Here is a 21,786-nt window from a genome sequence, read left to right as displayed (position 1 = left end):
CACATGGAATATAGAAAGCCTGCTGCTTGACTTAAATTATCTGTGCCATAAGGGCTTGGACATTCCACTCCTTCTTTCGCGACCTGGCCATCATAGCATACACATACATCTGGATATGCACAGTAACTATGGACGCACTTCTGCTTACACTCATGCAGACAAAGCAATCTGAGAGTGTTCTTACTATCTACGGTCAAATAGTAGTGCTCCTCACAGGAGCACTGTCCCTCCACACAAGTTCCATTCCAGCAACGTTCCTCACACGTCATCAGTCCCATGTCCGAAATTTCTGTTATCTCTGTCGCTGCGGTACTTGATCTCTTTGCGTCATCCGATAGGACAACACATGCAGTTCCATTGAAGGCGAAACCCTCAAAGCAACTACAGTTGTTAGGCGATGCTCAGAAACCAGTGGAGCACCCGGGTTCACAAACTGGGGTACAGCTGTTTTCAGTCACTGGAGAAAATCCTTCATTACAGCTGCATTGCCCTGGTGCACTACAGAAACCGTTCTCGCATCCATCTTTACATTCTTGAGCACACGTGTTCTCAGACAGGAAAATATCCTTCGTTACAGCTATATTTTCCTGGAGCACTACAGAATCCGTTCTTACAGCCATTCGGGCAATCCGGCAGACACATGGAGCTACTCACTTTGACATATCCTGGTTGACACTCGCAGTCATTTGAGGCCGAGCATCTGCCGTTTACGCAGCCGTCCTTACAGACAGGCACACATCTGTTACAGCCAGAAGACGATAATTTAAATATGTATATGCATTATGTGTTCATCTGCTATTGACTCACGGATTCGATGGAATATGCTGATCATTAACATAGCCCTTAAAGCACTAACAAACATGAGGCTTAATGCACTTGCCGTTCTCACAATTCGCACAAATAGGCTTACATTCAAAATGCGTTTTGGTCTTTGGAATGCTCTTGTAGCCCCTGCAGCAATCAGAGATTCTTGTTTTCTATGTTTGATTAATTGATTACATACTCGTTCATAGTCGTAGCACAACTTTAAAACTTACTTTGCCCTTTTTATTATACGCATACTTTGTATAAATCTGTGCCAAACGGCAACTGGGTAAAAGAAAATATATGAATATATTCTGGACTAGCATCTTACTGTATTTACTTCGATCAACTAAACTGTAAGACTGAAGAGAAAAAAAATTGCATAGTGTGAGTATCGCAGATTTAATTAACTCAGTGCTTATATGTATAAGTCACTTAGTCATCCGAGCTTTCACTACAGTGCACTGGTGGGAAGTTCTAGATAGTCATAAATAGGGCTGCATATTGCTCAACATAAGTTAATTTGTAAGGAACTACTCTGAGCTTATATGAAACGTTATTCTCTATACACATATATAAGTCTATTTATATTTTCTTCCAGTGTAGCCTTATCGACGACTACAATATGCGTAAACTGACTAACAGACCGGGTAATTCTCGGGTAATTTCCTGAGATCATATATACAATCAGTTGAACAAAAAATCTATTTCACATTTTATGTTTAGATCAACTGCTGCTTATAGTACACTCATATATTTAATAAGCTAGCGATCAAATCTCTAAATATCTATAACTACTATGAACAGTCAATAGTCTCCGACTAGCAAATACCCTACCTTTGACCGATATGCGTTTACCAAACGAGGTCTATTTAAAAAGTACTGAGACTTTAATTTTAGTTTTTCGAGTGTTCTCTTCGTTATTTCAATCTCAATTTTTTTTTTTAAGTGATTCCCGATAGATACATATTTTTAGTAATCTTGTTCTCTTTCGATGCCGTCAGTAGCTCATCAGTCATACTTTCATAGGTCTCTTCAGATTATGGAACAGGAAAAATAATATAAAAAAAAAATAAAATCAAAATGAAAGTTGAAGAAGTTTTTATAAAACACCAAATGAACCACCATGTATTACATATTATATATATATAAAGATATTTGTTAATAATCTTATAGTTAATTTGAATGTTTATTTTTTCAAGAGCCATATGCATTGAAGCATTCTAGATTTCTGGCATTAAGTAACCTGCATATATTAAATATAATCCGTTCTTAATTTATCTAGAAGTAGCACTCGAAGTACATGAGATTTCATTCCACTTTGCACAATTTGCCAGACATATCAAAATGGCTCTACGATCGTATTATATCCGCTTGTTTTGCTGAGAAGTGCACTCCATAACGTTGTTCTGCAACGAAAATAAACTGATTAGATCTAGATAGATTGGAGGGATAGATTGGACTCACCTTTTACGTCTACTCTGTAATGATGCTTCCTTAATTTATAAATGACCACGACTATTGTCATTGTCAATACCATAATCGTACCAGCAACCAATACAATGAACCACTTCAAATGGGCCAAGTTTCCAGTTTGACCCAAAGTTTCTATGTCATTAGGACTTGGGCACTCCACTCCTTCTTCCGCAACCTGGCCATCATAGCATACACATACATCTGGATATGCACAGTAACCATGGACGCACTTCTGCTTACACTCAGGCAGACAAAGCAATCTGAGAGTATTCTTACTATCTACGGTCAAATAGTAGTGCTCCTCACAGGAGCACTGTCCCTCCACACAAGTTCCATTCCAGCAACGTTCCTCACACGTCATCAGTCCCATGTCCGAAATTTCTGTTATCTCTGTCGCTGCGGTACTTGATCTCTTTGCGTCATCCGATAGGGCAACACATGCAGTTCCATTGAAGGCGAAACCCTCAAAGCAACTACAGTTGTTAGGCGATGCACAGAAACCAGTGGAGCACCCGGTTTCACAAACTGGGGTACAGCTGTTTTCAGTCACTGGAGAAAATCCTTCATTACAGCTGCATTGCCCTGGTGCACTACAGAAACCGTTCTCGCATCCATCTTTACATTCTGGAGCACATCTGCTTTCAGTCAAAGGCAAATATCCTTCGTTACAGGTACATTTCCCTGGAGCACTACAGAATCCGTTCTCGCATCCATCTTTACATTCGGGAGCACATCTATTCTCAGTGACTGGAGAATATCCTTCGTTACAGGTGCATTTTCCTGGAGCACTACAGAAACCGTTCTCGCATCCATCTTTACATTCTGGAGCACATCTATTCGCAGTGACTGGAGAATATCCTTCGTTACAAGTGCATTTTCCTGGAGCACTACAGACACCTTTCTCGCATCCATCTTTACATTCTGGAGCACATCTATTCTCAGAGACAGGAAAATATCCTTCGTTACAAGTGCATTTCCCTGGAGCACTACAGAAACCGTTATCGCATCCAGCTTTACATTCTGGAGCACATCTATTCTCAGTGACTGGAGAATATCCTTCGTTACAGGTGCATTTCCCTGGAGCACTACAGAATCCGTTTTCGCATCCATCTTTACATTCGGGAGCACATCTATTCTCAGAGACAGGAAAATATCCTTCGTTACAGGTGCATTTTCCTGGAGCACTACAGAAACCGTTCTCGCATCCATCTTTACATTCTGGAGCACATCTAATCTCAGAGACTGGAAAATATCCTTCGTTACAGGTGCATTTTCCTGGAGCACTACAGACACCGTTCTCGCATCCATCTTTACATTCTGGAGCACATCTATTCTCAGAGACTGGAAAATATCCTTCGTTACAGGTGCATTTTCCTGGAGCACTACAGACACCGTTCTCGCATCCATCTTTACATTCTGGAGCACATCTATTCTCAGAGACTGGAAAATATCCTTCGTTACAGGTGCATTTTCCTGGAGCACTACAGACACCGTTTTCGCATCCATCTTTACATTCGGGAGCACATCTATTCTCAGAGACAGGAAAATATCCTTCGTTACAGGTGCATTTTCCTGGAGCACTACAGAAACCGTTCTCGCATCCATCTTTACATTCTGGAGCACATCTAATCTCAGAGACTGGAAAATATCCTTCGTTACAGGTGCATTTTCCTGGAGCACTACAGACACCGTTCTCGCATCCATCTTTACATTCTGGAGCACATCTATTCTCAGAGACTGGAAAATATCCTTCGTTACAGGTGCATTTTCCTGGAGCACTACAGACACCGTTCTCGCATCCATCTTTACATTCTGGAGCACATCTATTCTCAGAGACTGGAAAATATCCTTCGTTACAGGTGCATTTTCCTGGAGCACTACAGACACCGTTCTCGCATCCATCTTTACATTCTGGAGTACATCTATTCTCAGAGACTGGAAAATATCCTTCGTTACAGGTGCATTTTCCTGGAGCACTACAGACACCGTTCTCGCATCCATCTTTACATTCTGGAGCACATCTATTCTCAGTGACTGGAGAATATCCTTCGTTACAGGTGCATTTTCCTGGAGCACTACAGACACCGTTCTCGCATCCATCTTTACATTCTGGAGCACATCTATTCTCAGAGACTGGAAAATATCCATCGTTACAGGTGCATTTTCCTGGAGCACTACAGACACCGTTCTCGCATCCATCTTTACATTCTGGAGCACATCTATTCTCAGTGACTGGAGAATATCCTTCGATACAGGTGCATTTTCCTGGAGCACTACAGACACCGTTCTCGCATCCATCTTTACATTCTGGAGCACATCTATTCTCAGTGACTGGAGAATATCCTTCGATACAGGTGCATTTTCCTGGAGCACTACAGACACCGTTCTCGCATCCATCTTTACATTCTGGAGCACATCTATTCTCAGTGACTGGAGAATATCCTTCGATACAGGTGCATTTTCCTGGAGCACTACAGACACCGTTCTCGCATCCATCTTTACATTCTGGAGCACATCTATTCTCAGTGACTGGAGAATATCCTTCGTTACAGGTGCATTTTCCTGGAGCACTACAGACACCGTTCTCGCATCCATCTTTACATTCTGGAGCACATCTATTCTCAGTGACTGGAGAATATCCTTCGTTACAGGTGCATTTTCCTGGAGCACTACAGAAACCATTCTGACAACCACGTGGGCAATCCGGCAGACACAAAGAATTACTAATTTTTATATATCCAGATAGACACTCGCAGTCATTTGGGACCGAGCAGCTGCCGTTTAGGCAGCCGTCTTCGCAGATAGGTTCGCAAATATTTTGGGTTACATTCAGATTGTAGCCGGCCTTGCAAATCGGTTGGCATATCTTTGATTTTATATTTAATGTATAATTCTCATTGCATATACAAATTCCGGGTAATTTGCAAGTTCCATTTGGGCAGCCTTTTTCGCAGATCGGTAAACAATGCCCAGTGGCTTCATCGAGTTTGTAACGCTGGGCACACTTGCATTTTCCTGGCGATCCACAATATCCGTTTTTACAGTCGCCCTTGCATTTCGGAACGCAACTGGATATGTGTAGAGTTATAGAAATTGGTCAGACAACATTTTATACAAAAGTTACTCACTAAGCATTTGGCAAATGGTTGAAATTGTCGTAGCCCGCAAAGCATTGGCATACATTTGGCTTTATACACTTGCCTTTCCTACAATTTTTACATATGGGAGAACATTCCAGTTTCGCACTGCGAGTACGGTAATAGCCATTACAGCATACTTGAACTTTTTTTAGCTATATGTTGAAATATATATAATACATAAAAAAGTTGTTCACATATATGAATGCATCTGTAGCATACATGAATCACTTACTTTGTTCCCAACATATTTATTTACTGTGCAAATCTGTGCCAAAGCGTAACTGGACAATAGAAGATATATGAATATATGTCGGACCAACATCGTGCAGTAACTACGCCGATCGACTTAGAACTGGGAGTGGACTCGACTATAAGTTACACATTCTTCTTGCAGTGTAAACTCTTGAGCGAATCGCAAGCTAAGTTCTGTGCTATCATTTCGTTTTCAATGAGAACGCAGAACTATGTAGAACAAGAACATACATTTACACTGCAAGAAGAATGTGTAACTTATAGTCGAGCCTAAAAATAGTCTCAAATTATGACTAAAGCTAAAATATTCTATATCATATATGTATATAATTTTTTTTTGCTTAAGCCTGTTTGGTTCACTTTATTATTTTTTCCAGTGTTGTTTCTGAGAGCGAGAATGAAGGGCTTATCGCAAACTTACCATGCGGCCTCTGCCTGAACTTTGGCTGCTCATATCTTAAATTTAATATTAATAGCAGACGCAACATTTAATACCCTTGCCACAATTGTTGAGTATGTGAAATTTTTAAATAAGATATAATTTAAATAAATTTTATGTTAAACAAATATTATTTAAATTTTAAAATAGCACAGAATTCGTATAAAGGAAATTTTAAATTTTATGCATCATTTCCATTCCAAAATATAGGGATTATATATTTTTGAAATAAAATATAATATTTAATTGTAAAAGATGAGGCATACAAACATTGTGTTTGGAAAAAAGGAAATTCTTAATTATATGCATCATTTCAATTTTTAAAAATATAAACTCTTTAAAATATTTCATTGTAAAAAATTTGGCATACAAACTTGGTGTTTGTATGATTTTTTCGCTCTGAGCATTCTTAGAATTGCAAGTTTAACTTGGTCATGCATAAATATATGTATATGTATATTTATATATACATACAAACTCGCATTGGAATGATTGCATATAGAAGTTTTTTTTTTTTTTGTTATTACAAATATAACACAAACGGAAGATGTATATATACATATAAATATATATGTAGATAATATAATTATATAATAATATATATTAATATCATATGAGGGAGGACGTTTGAAATTGTATTATTACATACATCTGAATTAAAGCACAATCATAACAAATTTAAAAAGAAACTTTCTTGAAAGATAAAACAAAATTTCGATTCGCATGTTCAATTATGGAGACTTTTATTTTATTTTATTTTTTTTTTTTCCTGTATATGTATATAAAAGAGTTCTCTTTTGCGTTAAATTTCTAAAAAATTTATAAAAATTTTTTAATTAGTTTGTTAGTAAAATATGAAAGTAAGTCATACCTTACTGATAGAAACATAATCTTGAGCTACAACTTAAACAGAAAGAATATTTTGTTTTGCTTAGAAGTATGCCACATTCCGAGCATTTCAAATCTGCTCACGGCATATATAATAACTAGTTATAATTGTTATTACATCGCCAAGATCGATTTATTGCAAATACAACAAGCAACTATGTATAAACAAATCAACTTTTTATTTGCTATTATATAGTATTTAATGGGATTTCCTTAAATCGTCATTCACATTTAATTTATTAAACAACTTATAGAGGAAGTACGTAAGCTGCCATGGAAATTTTAACTACAATAGTGTTTTATCAACTTTTAAGCAAGCCATGATTCACTTCAAATATATATTACTTTTCATTGCTTATTTACTTCAAGTTATTGCAAAAACAAACAAAAAGTACAAATTTTATTTTGTATGTAAATTAGAAGAACGATATTTTTTTAAATTTATTTAATTTAATATAAATGCATTCTATATTTTACAAAAAAAAAAAAAAAAAAAAAAAAAAACATACATATATATGTGTATTATAAAAAATAAAAATACATTTTTAAAAATATTTTTCTTGTGTTTCATAAATATTTTCCATGCTTTTAAGAACTCTTGTTCTTTTATTATTTTCTAACTTTATAAATAAATTTTGCAAAATTTTAGATAAAGTGCATAGAGGCCCTCGTATTGCATTGAAAACCTAGTTGTACAAAACACACAGATAAAATTGCTCAGCTTGTTCACGTATTTTCCAGAATTATATTAACTTAATTAAACTAGTTGCTGCAACTGCAACTGCATGTGGCGCTCAGAGCAGGTATCTACATATTCTACATATATGGGATATATAAGATTCAGAATCTCACTGAAATATCTCTCATTTGAACGCGAGTAACGCGTTTGCTTGGTGAACGGAAAATATAAACATAAGAATATTATAAAAACTAATCCATATATAAGTTTTATACGATGTTCGATGCGTTAGAGCTTGGCTTGGTTTGTTTTTTTGTGACTGTCGTCTATGTGAAAGGCATGGAATATTATACGGAAAAACGTAAGCGATGTTTTTATATAGTTAATCAAGGAGTGAAACTCAATTTAATATGCTTACGCACAGCATCATATATTGAATCCTGTCGCATCAAAGAGCCCGATTTTACGAACTGCTCAACGCGATCCATACAAGCATTCCTAAACGAGGTCATCAAAGGTGAGCAGCAAAGTTGAATACCAAAAGGTTCACACGTAATTAAATGCTATCACTTCCCTTTCTTACACAAAGGCATACCCGAAATTGAGGAGTCTTTCGGACCCATCGATCCCATGAAACAGGATCAGCTGACATTCACACAAACGAATAGCGATGTTTCGTCTATATCGGCCAATCTTAGCGATCTGGTAATACGTGGCTTTGGCAAAACAATAGTCAAGGAAAGCAAGTGAGTAACTCATAACATTCTCAGTACACACTGCACTCAGTTCTATGTAGCATACCTATTAATATTGATATTGAACATCTAGATCACTGGAGACGTTCATTGCACGTGTATATCTAGCTTATAAACAGGGTGTGTTATTATTACAACTGTTATATATGTATATTGATTGATGGAATGAGAACAACAAAAGAGAAATGTAATGGAAAAAGAAGATGAGAAAAGAAAAGGAAACCAACAGAAAAAGAAAGCGAGATTAGAAAATAGAAGGTAGAAAAAGAAATAGATATTGAAGAATACTAAGAATACAATAGGGAAAACAAAAATGAAAGAGAAAAGTGGAAGCAAAAATAAAGAGAAAGAAATAAAAGCGAAGAAAAGAAAATAGTGGGAATGAGATGGAAATAGAAGAACAGAACAGAAAGGATATAAATAATAGAAAAAAATGATAATTCAAACTACAATTTGACTATGGCATACCGTATATACAATATATTTTTACATCCGTCTTTCTAAAATTTCAAATTTAAACTATATCAACTCTTTATATCAGGGTCAGCAAAAAGGACTTTAGTTGGCTGGCTAAAATCTATATACCGCGTTTGCGCTTAGACGGTAAATACCAGATGATCGGAAGTGTCTTAATAATACCGTTGCATGGAAACGGCAACATATTTATAGAGATTGGTGATTACACATAAATACATATATACAGCGAATCAGAAATATACATACATATATCTAATTCCCTGACAGATGATCTAGACATTCTGCTCAATGCCAAGACGCGACTATACGAGAAGGGCGGCTACACCTTCTACAATGTGACTGACGTGAGCGTCAAGCTGAAGGTGGGCCATGTGCGCACGTATTTGGGCAATTTGTTCAATGGGCACAGCAAGGAGGTGGAGCAGAGCACGAATGAGTTCTTCAATGAGAACTGGAGAAGTTTCTTCGAGACGTTCCGTCCACTGATCTCGGAAACTCTGCAGAGCACATTGTTCGATCTGCTGAAGAAGATGTTTAGTCTGATGCCAGCCAATTTCTTCGTAGAGGATATACCCAATTCGCTGCAGCTCTACGGTCGCAAATCACGTCTGACAGCATAACATTATTTACTTATTGAGAGGATTTTAGCTTACAATTAAATAATAAATGCAAAAAGAACTAATTGCTTAGACTAGTCTAACGTAGCATGGCACACTGAGCATCCACACAGCTTGGCCACTCAATAGAACCAATCGTACTTGAGATAGTCGCCCTCGTGCTTCAGAGCCGCAATCGATGTGTGGCGCACGTGTCCGGTGCGCGCAAAGATCCGGCGATTGCCGACGGGCTGCAGCGTTCGGAAGTTGTCCACCAAGGCGCCATCCTGCGTGTCCGACAGCTGGCGGAAACGAGAGATCTGCAAAGCAATAACAAATCACATTACTTATACGCACTGCGCTCTGATGCATTGGTTACTCACCTGCTTGGGCGATATGGGTATGGGATCGGGAAACAGTATCCAGGTGACGGCCTCCGAGCAGGGCGGCGTCGTCAGCGAGCCTGCAAACGGAATATTAAGTGTTAAAAGCCATTCCCTCATAAATTCATACAATCAAAAGTCATGCCAATGTACATGGCATATGACACGGTGACAGCTGCAATGCTGCACCCATGCAAAACACTTAAAAATTCTGTGCTGTAGGGTGTAACTGACTGTCTGAAACTCGCACAATCACTGTAGGGGAAGTAATACAAAATATAAATGCATACAATATATATTTGTATTTCAACATAATAGAGTACATCAATATACAGCCCTAACTCTCAGACAGTCGGGTGTAATCGACTGCCTCATATTCGCTCTTATATCAGAAAGCAAACTAATAATTCATCTAAGAGATGTTATCAACCTAAGTATATGCCAATTATGGTCACCCTACGTTATCTATTGTTATTAATTGATTTAGCACTTGACGTCATCAATCATCAACATACATACGTATGCTAAATATGCTCACCCTACCTTTGAAAATGTTGAAGATATTGAGAATCTGTCATTGCCTAAACACTCGACATGTCTAAAATAAAATATATTTGATCTAATGCTAGACATCATTCACATGGCTATGTGCTAAATATGGCCACCGTAGTTTTATAAATGTACTAGCTTCTAATCAAAATAATACTATAACCCCTTGTTGATCTTATTGATATATAGGAAACATTTTCCAGCTCTTTATCACACAAATCAATATGCTCTCTTCTCACATATCTGGGCGAGCATTTGAAAAATCAATCATACGCCCCGCTTACCCTTGTATGTGTAGAACTTGTCCACATCCACATTGGCAATCAGCGAGGATAGCGAAAATGTGACATTTAGTGCCGCCTCCTGGTTGGCTTCGGCGATCAGGTGCAGATGACGATTGATGGTCACCAGTCCCAGGCCCTCATCCTCATCCAGCTGTAGAGGGAATCGAAATTAGCTTGGAACACATTTGCCTAATGCTGCTGCCGGCACTCACATTGAAAAAGAAGCCCAGCACCGCCGCACCATCGGGATGGTTTAGTGCCTCGCCCAGCGTCGCATATTTCTTGTTGCGATGCACAATATGCATTTCCATGGTGTAGCGAATGTCGTTGATGACGTGCTCGGAGCCACGATTGTTCTTGTCGCCCCAGTGGAAGTGCAGACCCTCCACTTCGAACTCGCCGGGCAGCTTAGCGCCCCGTATATACGGCAGGAACTCGTACAGCTCCTCGCTGCTGTTTAGCTTGGGTATGCCAATGGTGACTGGTGAACGAAAACGCGATAATTAATCAGTGGAATTATGTGGACACCCCCTCGCCCGCTTACCCGTGTGGCCATTGTTAATCATTTTCAGCGGATATGGCAGCAGATTGTGATAGCCAATCATATCCACTGCCGGCATGTGTAAGGGTATTGTCTGCAATAATATGAGTAATTCAAATGGGTAACGGTTAATAATTTGACTGTGTAATACACTAATACACTTAAAGAAATAGGGTTTATGAAATGCATACAAATGAACAAGAAAAAGAGTTAAATAATAAAATTGGTTTAATATTTTTATATTTGTATAATACAAACTATTATAAAAACTTTTATATATTGAATTAATATATGTTTTTCAAAAAATTGATTTTATTTTTACTAAATTTTTTGAGTGCTCGTAATATATGTATGTATATATTAATTTTAGCTTTGGTAATTATTTAATTGAATTTGCTTTTTGCTTACAAATTAATTCGAATTTTCTCACAGTACACTTACATGGCTGGAGGTGATGGCTATGGGTGACTGTGTCTTGCCCGCACAGTGTCCGTGATGACGCGCCCAACGCCTCTGATTGGGCTCCGAGTAGCCGAACACATGACCATTGGCCACTGCAAAAGAAGAATGATAAAATATGTTTTGATAAATATGTGGTAGACGGTGAGTCGCAGTGTGTGCCTAGTGCTAACCCCTAATATTTAGTTGGGGAACATCAAAACCATATCACGTGCGCCGCACACAGCGCTTATCAGTGACATATACGAGCAGTTGTGAATTATTGCAAATAAATGGGAGCGCAAACAAATGCTAACTGTTGGCTGTCTAGCAAATAGATAAATCAATAAATGAGTTTTATAAAGAAAGCACAAGGCCATGCTAAATACAATATATATAATATATGTATATATAGATATCGGCCCACAATCATTGATATTGATATTGATTCTGTAATGATAATGAGCGTAGCAGGTAAATATTTTTCAATAATTTTTTACCACCTGTCTGACTCCACGGTCTGAATTCGAGCCTATGTTATACAAGTCCCAACCATTATTTCGTCTATGATAACTGGAAAAGTTAACCCACATAGAAAGCCAATAGCAAAACTGGCTATTAGCATGCATATCATATGACAATTATATATTTCTACACGTCTCAATTAGCACACAGATAGAAAAATATTTATTTTTGCATTTATACTAATTGGCATTATCGAAATAATGAATTAGAATAATAAGTGGAAAGTAGATCGAAACACGAAACGATCGTGATATTGAGCTAACCGATGTGAACTGATGTGAACCCATATTATCGCCTAGAATCTTTTTTATAAAGGCACTTAATTGAATTATGAAAAGATAATAATAATAATGGTCATGTAACAATAAATATTATATCTGATGAAGTGTAAAACAGAAGTGAACAAAAAATGTAACCGATCTATTCCTCTGACATCACGATGATGAAGGATTGACCTGGTAGACTAGTCAAAGCAGAGCCAAAAAAAAAAAACAAATGTGACTGCTTGGAAAAGATATTGAGACTTATAAAGATAAAATACCGAAGAGTTAATAAGTAATATAATAATATAATATAGTAATATACATAATTTTAATAAATAATTAATATCAATAATAAGTAATAGGTTCAAAGCACGTTGACGCAATAACAGTTATAATATCAATAAAAACAAACACTAATGAAATATAAAAATACATATGATGGCATTAACGCTAAGAATAGACTCCAGGCCTATCCTAATACGAAAATATTTCGACTCATATCTCCAATGAGTGTATACATAAAAATATATACTGAATTATAGACGATAAGCTGTAAATAAACAAAACTCTTGCTTAATTAAAGCATACTCAAATCGTTTAACACGATATCAACATCGATCATATGATGATCTCTAAAGTGATCGCTTCAGTTCTAAGAGTAGCTAATTTATTGATTATTTGAGAATTAACTCTTGATTATTGCTTTGTTTTCTCTTGGAGTCGAGTATCACGATGAGATCGCGCAACAGATAAGTTTGTTATGTAAGTTAGGGTACTCACTAGCTACCAGCCTATTTATATCACTGAAGTGTGCTTAATCAAAATCAATGACAGCAATAAATGTATTAATTGGTATTTCGCAATTGAAAAAGTTTCAAGTGCACGTAAATACCATAAATCTACGGCAATCGAATTTGTGTAAAGTGTGAATTTGGTAGTACTTCGAGCTGTACTATCATAAATTGGTAAATATCTAAATATAGCTATCCTAGTCAGGTAGATATCAGTGAAAATGATTCACCGTAGCCTTGACATTTGGTGGCACACTGTCAGGTCGTACGCTCATTGTTGACTTATCAAAGATAAGAGCTGAAACAGTTTCGTATGTTCGGCGTGAAATTGATACTGATTGGGCTTTGCCGGGGCACCTTCAGTATTTATGATTATCACTTTTGCTTTTCATTGATTTATTCGATGACTGCACTTTTGGTACAATGGTCAAAGGTATCACATGACCACAGGCTGTTTCCTGTCGTCTATCGTCCGTCGCCTGCCAGCCTGTCAGCTGTTATGTAACACTTGGGTATCACAATATTTACGAGCAATTGTTTTTACCTTGAGACCAGCAGATCACAAGAAAAGCTGCTTGTAGTATTAGCAGGTGCATCGCAGGCGTTGATTATTATTATTATTTGTATTTATATTGCAAAGCAATATATCTCAAGGCTTGCTTCTACACTGAGCAGCACTCCTGATCACCGAGCACTGGTAGAACACCTTGCAACACCTTTGCGCTTGGCTGGTCGATTCTAAACTGCGCGGACGTTTAGCGTTTCAAGCACCTTCACAACTTCCCCAAGCGTCAACGAACTAATTGAAAAATTCGAAAGCTCAAATCCCCGCATATAGCGCGTGCTCCGCGCTCTCGACAGCGGCCATAAAATACAAGGCAGTCTTGCTCAGCATTGCTGACTGAGAGATACCCTATAACAAAATTTATGTGCTAGATACAATTTAGATATTATATATATAGAGTGGTATAGAGTTTTAGGTACAATTTGCGTATGCTACATAAGGAATGGTAGATGGTAGGTACAATGCACAAAGTACAAAATACTAGGTACTAGGCAATAGGTAATATGTAAGGTACAATTTACTGTACTTTGTACGACATAAGGTAATAGGTACAACAATCCGCTAACAAGATACAAGGTAATATAAGATTAAATATACTATATAGAGTATACAGTATACAGTATACTAGGTGGTATATACAAGGTGGTCGGTACTACTTACAAGGTATACGTTAGTAGGTTTTAGGTGTACAATGCTATATTCCATGTAGTATGTAAGACATATACATATTATTATATAATATATTACAATTAGATTACTCTGGACCTGTCTTAAATTATTTTTCATATGATTTCCTATAGAACTGTTACATAATATTACACAATCGACATACTCTTCAATACACATTTACAAGGTATGCACAAACCTACACACACATGCTACTATCAAAATCGCACAAACAACACCAGACTACGACCGAGCACACGATCGATCCATCGATCCATCGATCGTTTTGTCAATGGGTATTGAAGTATTGAGCTGTTGTAGCTTTGCTCTAATGCCGTTCGCTTAATGAAATCCAATTTGAAGTAGCATTACGTGCGCCTGAAATTCACTTCAACTAAATGCACCACACTGTGTATGCTCAACATTAATTAGAATGCAAAAGAAAACGAAGATGATTAATCACAATTCGCGCTCGGTTAATGCTGAAGGCAAACACAAGAAGGAAACGGCTTTCAATCATTTGATAATATTTTGTTTTGCATTCCAACTCTTATATAGGGCTGAGACATATCTAATGCTTGGTAAATATTGATAAAAACAAAAAAACAAACTGCTACTAATTGTACGCGTGGGTATCATAATCAAATGAAATTAGATGAGCCCAAACACAGTCATTCAGCGAATTTTCACACGTTAAGTGTGAGACATTTCCGCATGACTATGCATAAATATGATAGACTATACGCATAATAGCTATTAGGATTAGGTATATTGGTCTTACACAAAACAAGAAATATATACAAAATTACACTAGAGAACTCCCAATTGTTGACACGTATTCAGTTCAACGTAAATAATAAACATATTTCCCATTCAGATTGTTTGTTTCTAAATTCAGCTCCGTTTTCATGTGAGTCCCAAGCCTTCCTCTTTGCAATGTTATTCCAATTGAAATAATTGTGATTTTTCAGGGCATAAACATTTTTTATTTAAATGTCTATCGGAAGCTCGTGACATATTTGGATATTGCAAAGAAACAAAATCGTGCTTGACAATTCGAAAATGAATGCATTTTGAACCTACATCTACTTACGAGCTCGTACATTATACGATAATATGCCACACAGTTGGAATTTCAATCGAATTCAGTTCCAAACTCCAATCGAGACCTTGGGAAAAAAAAAAACAAATATCATTTCGAGCAATTAGTAGTTATCCTCACATGCACATAATAGGTGAGATATTTCGGTAGGCTACATTTTATTCAACTTTGCTTGTTTTTTTTTTTTTCTTAATTGTGTTTCATAATTCATAGAAATGAGCGTAATCAATTAGAAGTGAAATGTATATGTCGCTTGATTTCCAGTCTAGATTTATAGAACATTTTGGGAACGCGTGATAACTGTTAGTTTGTCGTATTTAAACGATTTAGCACGATATCTTAATGATAGTCGAATGTGTTGCCTGAATGTGTTAATCGACAGCATATGATAAGCACGTGCTCGAAATTGCAGGATATACAAGTTTTTGTACATTATATATGGGCATATATGTATACGTACCTCGATGTAATGTTATATCATAATTGAGCTGGGAAATACTTGTTGTATATTAATAGATTTACTATACCTATTTCAATTGTTAATTAATTAAATCAGCTGAAAAGTAGTTAACTGTGCCAAGGCGAAATTTCCATTTGATAAATAAACACATATATAACTAAACAAACGGTGAAAACTCATAGAATCAATAGTCTAAAATATACATTGTTATATTATTATACTATATGGGATTTATACTTGCTGTTTATCTATCTGTCCTCTCATCTGACTGTCCGATGATCTCTCTGTCCGACCATGTATTGGATCGTCTTTCTCGTATTACTTGTTCTTAGCTAACCCATTTCGGGGTCGGCAGATATATGAAATTGGAATCTTTCCCCATACAAATTTAAATTCTATATACACCACATAGAGAAGTGGGAGTCTGATAATAACTGTATAACTCAATCTTAGAGCTATTCCCATCAAGATCACATCCTTTACAGAAAAACATATATATTATGAAGCTCGCCTATGCCCTTAAAATGACTGATCTTGTAATAATTTCATTTGATTCACATCCGATTTTATCATTGACTAGATGCTTGTTTTACAATATATCTAAACATGTACGTATCCCACAGTATAGATCTATATAAATTGCCAGAGCTATGGGCGCAGCAATTTGGAATGCAGAGCGTTGCACATCCGAAATGATGATCACATTTAAGCACAATTATTCAAACATTAAAGAAAGCGATAAAGCTGAAATTTGCTACTCATGACAATACTTAAGTAATTTGTCTTTTCTCTGGCATATATTTAAAAACTATAAAAAGTGAAATAAAAAACTGAAAACGGCTATGAATTTAGCGCACGGCCCATACAAAACACTTAGCCATAGGTACGCGAAATCTTGATCAGATAATCAAATGAGAGTGCCTGAGCAGAATGACAAGCAGCTCGAAAGGCGCACTATTCTTTTATCAATTAAAAACACCTAGATATTGAGATCGATTCATGGCATATTTACACACTAGACAGATAGACAGAGGACTACTACATGTGCTTCGTTCATGTTCTCAGATACAATCCGTAAAGCTGTCGTCAGGCGACGGCGACGTGCCGGGAATGTCCAAAGGCTATTTGTGCGGCCAGTAGCTAGGGGTTTATTTTTAGACAAAAACCTGCCAGCAAATTGCCGAGCATCGTACATTATACTGTCTTACTGGGCTTAAAAATAAGTACATTCTATTTATATGGCTTATCAGCACCAATTCATTATCGGTCGGACAATGGCAATGACGACAAATACGCCGTGACCGTATGTTAAACTATTTACAATTTTAGAGTTTGCATTGCATACTTTTTCTGCGACAAGACCTGCCGCCTAAAAGATCACATTTAACATGTAAAAGTTTCTTTATTCAGTTTCTCTTAGGTTATAAAATACAATTTGTAATATAAAATGAGAAAAAAAAAACACATAGATAATATCAATCGAACTGAAATAATTTGGCTGTATACATTTTGGTAGTCTGTGATGAATAATAAATTATTAATGTATTATGAACTTTGGCATATTACATTGGTGTACTTTGGTCTAACAAGATATTATTAATATAATTTATAAGCCTACATAAACACACATATATGATCTGGCAAATAGTCTATGGTACATGATCGAAATAAGGTAAATAAAAACCATTTACATGTTGTTCCTTGTCACGTAAATATGGAAAAAAAAAATGAACAAACCAATCTCTAATTTGTGGTATACAGAAAGCATTATAACTGGAACTTAACAATTTACGTAGTGCACAAATGTGTCAAATACATAAATATTTAAAAATAATATTCGATGCCTTTGCACTCATGGTCAACATTCTTTTCTTCCATTTTTTGTGATGTGTCGTTTGTAATGTATCGATTGTGATGTATTGTATATTTGTGATGAATTCTCTTATCTATATCCTTGTCTTTAATTAATCCTCTTTCTCCTCCTTGGCGGACAAGAAGAGTTTTTGGCACGTAAATGTCACTGAATCTAGAAAGTACATAAAATGCAAATAGATTATTTTTAGCTGGTAATATGTGAATGTGTAAATGTAGGTTTTAATGACCAAACGTGTCGAGTGTCAAGGCCAAAGGCCCCCACAACACACGCCGCTCGTCTACGCACCAATCGCGTGCTGCACCCATATTGGTTTATTCTTCCACACGATGCCGACGTAATAGAATGGGATGCCAATTAGCGTTATTAGCAAGCCCATAGCGACCTCAAATGGCGCAACATAAACCGGAACGACCACCAGAAAGGCGCACACAATGACAAACACTGCGGGTATCCACAACGAGACCTGACCAAAGGAAAATATTTATATATGCATATACATACGAATATTTGTCAAAAGATTCATAAGAAAGCCGCAGAACTCACTTTAATTGGCCGGTCCATAGTGGGGCGCTTGTAGCGAAAGTACAAAACAGCCGACACCGATAGCATAATAAAGAAAGATTCCACAATGCTGGAATAAGTGATAAGCACATACACATCGCTCACAAGCAGCATCACAATTGATAGCAGACACTACAGGGCAAACAAGTTCAATTAGTCAACTTCCTTTCAATCAATAAGTCAAGTTAGAAGTCAGACAACCGCTTACCAGAAAAGCTAGCGAAGGCAACGGCGTGTAGCTCTTAACACTAATGTGAGAAAGCACTGCGGGCATATGTCCATTTCGCGCGCCGACAAAGCACATACGCGACGATGTCATAATGTGTACTGAGAGGCCGCCAAAAGCCGAGATGGCCACCATAATGGGTATGATGAGGGCAAAGTTTCCCATAATCTTGTTGCCAAAAGTCTACAATTAAATGTAAAACAAAAAACAATCAATCAATATAATCTCATACTCATTAACATACAAGCGTACTTACCACAGCAATGGCATTGGAAGCGATCATCTCGGGTGCCGATAGCACAGCCAGATAGGCCATATTGGCCAGCACATAAATGCCAGTTACCAAGGGCAATGATATATAAATGGCACGCGGTAAATTGCGATATGGATCGCGCAGCTCTTCGGTCATGAAATTCAAATAGTTCCAGCCGGCATATGAGAAAATGCCCGAATAAAATGCCACCGATAGCTTGCCAGGATCTGTTTCGGTATCCTCAAAAGGCTTATCAAAGTTCTCCGTATGACCCATCAGCATCCAGATCGAGCCAACGATAATGATTAATACCAAAGCCGCTATTTTGGTGAACATGATAACATTTTGCATTTTCGTTGTGACCTTCATATAATAGCAGTTCAAGTAGGTCAGAAAGCAGATGGTAACCGCTGCCAACAGCTGCAGGGCAAGTTTTGGTATCTCGCAGCCATCGGCGAAGAAGGGCTGCAGCACGTAGGAGGCGAATGTTAGACCCATTATGGCATTTGTTGTCGGCCTGCAAATCAGTAAACATTCATATTAATAAATATATCAAATTCAACAGGAAACAGGCAAACAAAACAATTCATAAGTATTTGCAATCGCGCAAGTGTTTGCAAATATTTCCATTAAATACATACATATATGTATATGGCTACTACACTGTATCATAATCACGACTATACAAATGCATAAGGCATATAGACACAAGTATGTATATATAAATAGATTTATTGGTTTGAAGACATACATATGTCAATTAAGCTTAATTTATATTGAAAAGTTTAACAACCCCGAAAGTTTGGCCTTGAAGCCAATTAAATCACAACTTTTAGATAAATTTGAGCATAGGCAGCGTATAATAGCTATAAATTATCAATAATAGCAATAGTAGTATTGCAGAACAAAGGAATATATTCATTATATACATTCATAAAAGTAATACATAACGCTGAAGGCATATCGGATGGTGATAACAATAATCATAGCAATCCGCGGCAATTGAAACTGTTTATTGGCAATAATTAACCTGATAACCTGAAAGTGAATCGAAACCGACAGCGTTAATTTTGACCACTAACCATAGAATATGGTTATGGTTAGTGCCTTGAACCAGACCCATGTTAGTTGTAAGCACACAAATCTCTTGAATTCAATTGAATCTTTAATTGAAAGAGAAGACGCAACAATCGCTTGAATTGCGTAAGCCATTTAGTTAACCCCATGTACATAGATGGAAGAAAGAGGTTTGAAGAGTTTGAAGTTCTCATTGAAATCACAAAATTGGAAAATAAAATACTTACACAAATATCATCATGGCATCCCATAGATACAAGAAAGCCGGCAGTGAACCATATGCCTCGAATATATAGGCATAGTCCCCGCCAGACTTGGGTATGGCTGTACCCAGTTCCGCATAGCAAAGAGCACCGATCATGGAGAGCAGGCCACATAGCACCCAAATGACCAGGGAAGTGCCCACAGCATCCACCTCCTGCAGGACACCTTTGGGCGAAACAAATATGCCCGAGCCGAATATAATTCCCAGTATAATGGCCACACCTTCGAGTAAGCCCAACTGTTTCTTCATCACAACACGACTGCTGTCCGATTCGGCAGATCCCTCTCGCTTGGCATCCTTATCCTTGGTCGCAGCTGCCACAATGCTGGGCGGATTCTCAGTGCTTGGTGTAAGCAACACCATTTCGCTCGTCGGCGACTGGAGTTTACTGGATACCATTCTGTCAGTGTATGTTTGTGTGTGCTGAGGAGCTATAATGCCGGACACGCACGCTACGCTTCGAGTACAAAACTAGACTGACCAAAATGAGATGAGGTTTAAGTGTGTGTCGTGCGCCCAGCTAATTGATTAAGCAAGCCAGAGGAGTGTCGGCTTGTTTGATGAGAATGAAGAGGTCTCGGTGTGTGATCGGGGTTTATGTGTGTGTGTGTGGACGTTGATATATGGTGGTGTGACGTTTACTGGCTTATCATGAATTTATTTATTCATTCCCGCGCTCACGAATGCCGGCTAACAATTCTCTCTTCTAATTCCATGCATTTCCTTCATTGTTTTGCTACCCCACTTCGTACATCTATATTCGACTCTTTTCAACAAATGCAACGTCTCTCACGCCGTGTTGCTATCTCATTTACGTTCGCACATGTAACTCTTCTTAAAAAAAAATTGTAATTTTCTAAAAATATTTGTACTTTGTGATTTTAATTAACTGTTGGATGATAAATATTAGTTAAGTACATTAAATAAGATAATTGTTTATCCAACGGCCGAAACTTTTAATTGAATGAATTACCAATAAGCACACGTTTTGCGAAGAACGAAGAGAAACAAAAGGAAATTGTTGAAGTTTCTGATATATCGATATAGATATTTTTAGGTCTCAAATTTTATTGGGGACGTCATCATTTTGGTGACCACAGCTGATGTAATGTTTTCAATATAGTTTTTTACAAGGAAATCTTTTTTATTGACAGAGCCTATCATGCTGGCTTGTATTATTAAATATAAGATTTGTTAAGCTGCCGATAACACACAATTCGGTACAATTATAAAATGTGGCGGAACGTCAATATATATTCACGATGAATTTTCCGATGTCTTCGATATATGCAAAAAACAGCTGAGAAGAATCGATTCTTAATATTTAAATTGTGGTATTTCTTTGACGGACTTTTTTCAGGTTGTTGATAAATATATTTAGCAGCATTTATTTTTAAACATGGTTATTATAGAATATCTAAAGTTCGATCGGATTTGTATTAAAAAAAATTTGAA

General features: G+C 37.1%; 4 protein-coding genes across 6 annotated transcripts; 1 reads left to right on the top strand and 3 right to left on the bottom strand.

Annotated features, from left to right (window-relative positions):
- Positions 1–125: 125 nt before the first annotated feature.
- Positions 126–5,789, bottom strand: LOC116804762 (fibrillin-2). 3 transcript variants are annotated; one of them, XM_032733433.2, is made up of 4 exons: positions 5,653–5,789; positions 5,409–5,572; positions 2,896–5,348; positions 126–523 (listed from the first exon to the last, which is right to left on the bottom strand). In XM_032733433.2, the coding sequence occupies exons 1-4, from the start codon at positions 5,740–5,742 to the stop codon at positions 402–404; spliced, it is 2,829 nt and encodes a 942-aa protein (XP_032589324.2). In that variant the 5' UTR covers positions 5,743–5,789; the 3' UTR covers positions 126–401. The 3 variants fall into 3 exon arrangements, with proteins under 3 accessions (XP_032589324.2, XP_032589323.2, XP_043863262.1); XM_044007327.1 differs by lacking the exon at positions 126–523 and adding an exon at positions 1,889–2,213 and having other exon boundaries at positions 2,272–5,348; XM_032733432.2 differs by lacking the exons at positions 5,409–5,572; positions 5,653–5,789 and having other exon boundaries at positions 463–523; positions 2,896–5,051.
- A 1,789-nt stretch (positions 5,790–7,578) lies between these two features.
- LOC6572963 (circadian clock-controlled protein daywake) lies at positions 7,579–9,592 on the top strand. The gene is made up of 5 exons (XM_001999030.4): positions 7,579–8,039; positions 8,103–8,195; positions 8,268–8,424; positions 8,975–9,108; positions 9,178–9,592. The coding sequence occupies exons 1-5, from the start codon at positions 7,955–7,957 to the stop codon at positions 9,528–9,530; spliced, it is 822 nt and encodes a 273-aa protein (XP_001999066.1). The 5' UTR covers positions 7,579–7,954; the 3' UTR covers positions 9,531–9,592.
- On the bottom strand, positions 8,892–14,033 carry LOC6572964 (carbonic anhydrase 2). The gene is made up of 7 exons (XM_001999031.4): positions 13,825–14,033; positions 11,705–11,817; positions 11,267–11,357; positions 10,935–11,203; positions 10,723–10,873; positions 9,890–9,969; positions 8,892–9,826 (listed from the first exon to the last, which is right to left on the bottom strand). The coding sequence occupies exons 1-7, from the start codon at positions 13,874–13,876 to the stop codon at positions 9,650–9,652; spliced, it is 933 nt and encodes a 310-aa protein (XP_001999067.1). The 5' UTR covers positions 13,877–14,033; the 3' UTR covers positions 8,892–9,649.
- A 3,422-nt stretch (positions 14,034–17,455) lies between these two features.
- On the bottom strand, positions 17,456–21,544 carry LOC6572965 (Y+L amino acid transporter 2). Its single transcript, XM_001999032.4, has 6 exons — positions 20,294–21,544; positions 18,993–19,506; positions 18,719–18,919; positions 18,493–18,642; positions 18,235–18,412; positions 17,456–18,099 (listed from the first exon to the last, which is right to left on the bottom strand). The coding sequence occupies exons 1-6, from the start codon at positions 20,728–20,730 to the stop codon at positions 18,038–18,040; spliced, it is 1,542 nt and encodes a 513-aa protein (XP_001999068.1). The 5' UTR covers positions 20,731–21,544; the 3' UTR covers positions 17,456–18,037.
- Between the last annotated feature and the right edge of the window lie 242 nt (positions 21,545–21,786).

This window comes from Drosophila mojavensis, unplaced genomic scaffold (genome assembly GCF_018153725.1).
Source record: "Drosophila mojavensis isolate 15081-1352.22 unplaced genomic scaffold, ASM1815372v1 contig_16, whole genome shotgun sequence".
Lineage (NCBI taxonomy): Eukaryota > Metazoa > Arthropoda > Insecta > Diptera > Drosophilidae > Drosophila > Drosophila mojavensis.
Note: the sequence above shows the minus strand (reverse complement) of the source record. Positions and strands in the feature narration are given on the sequence as shown.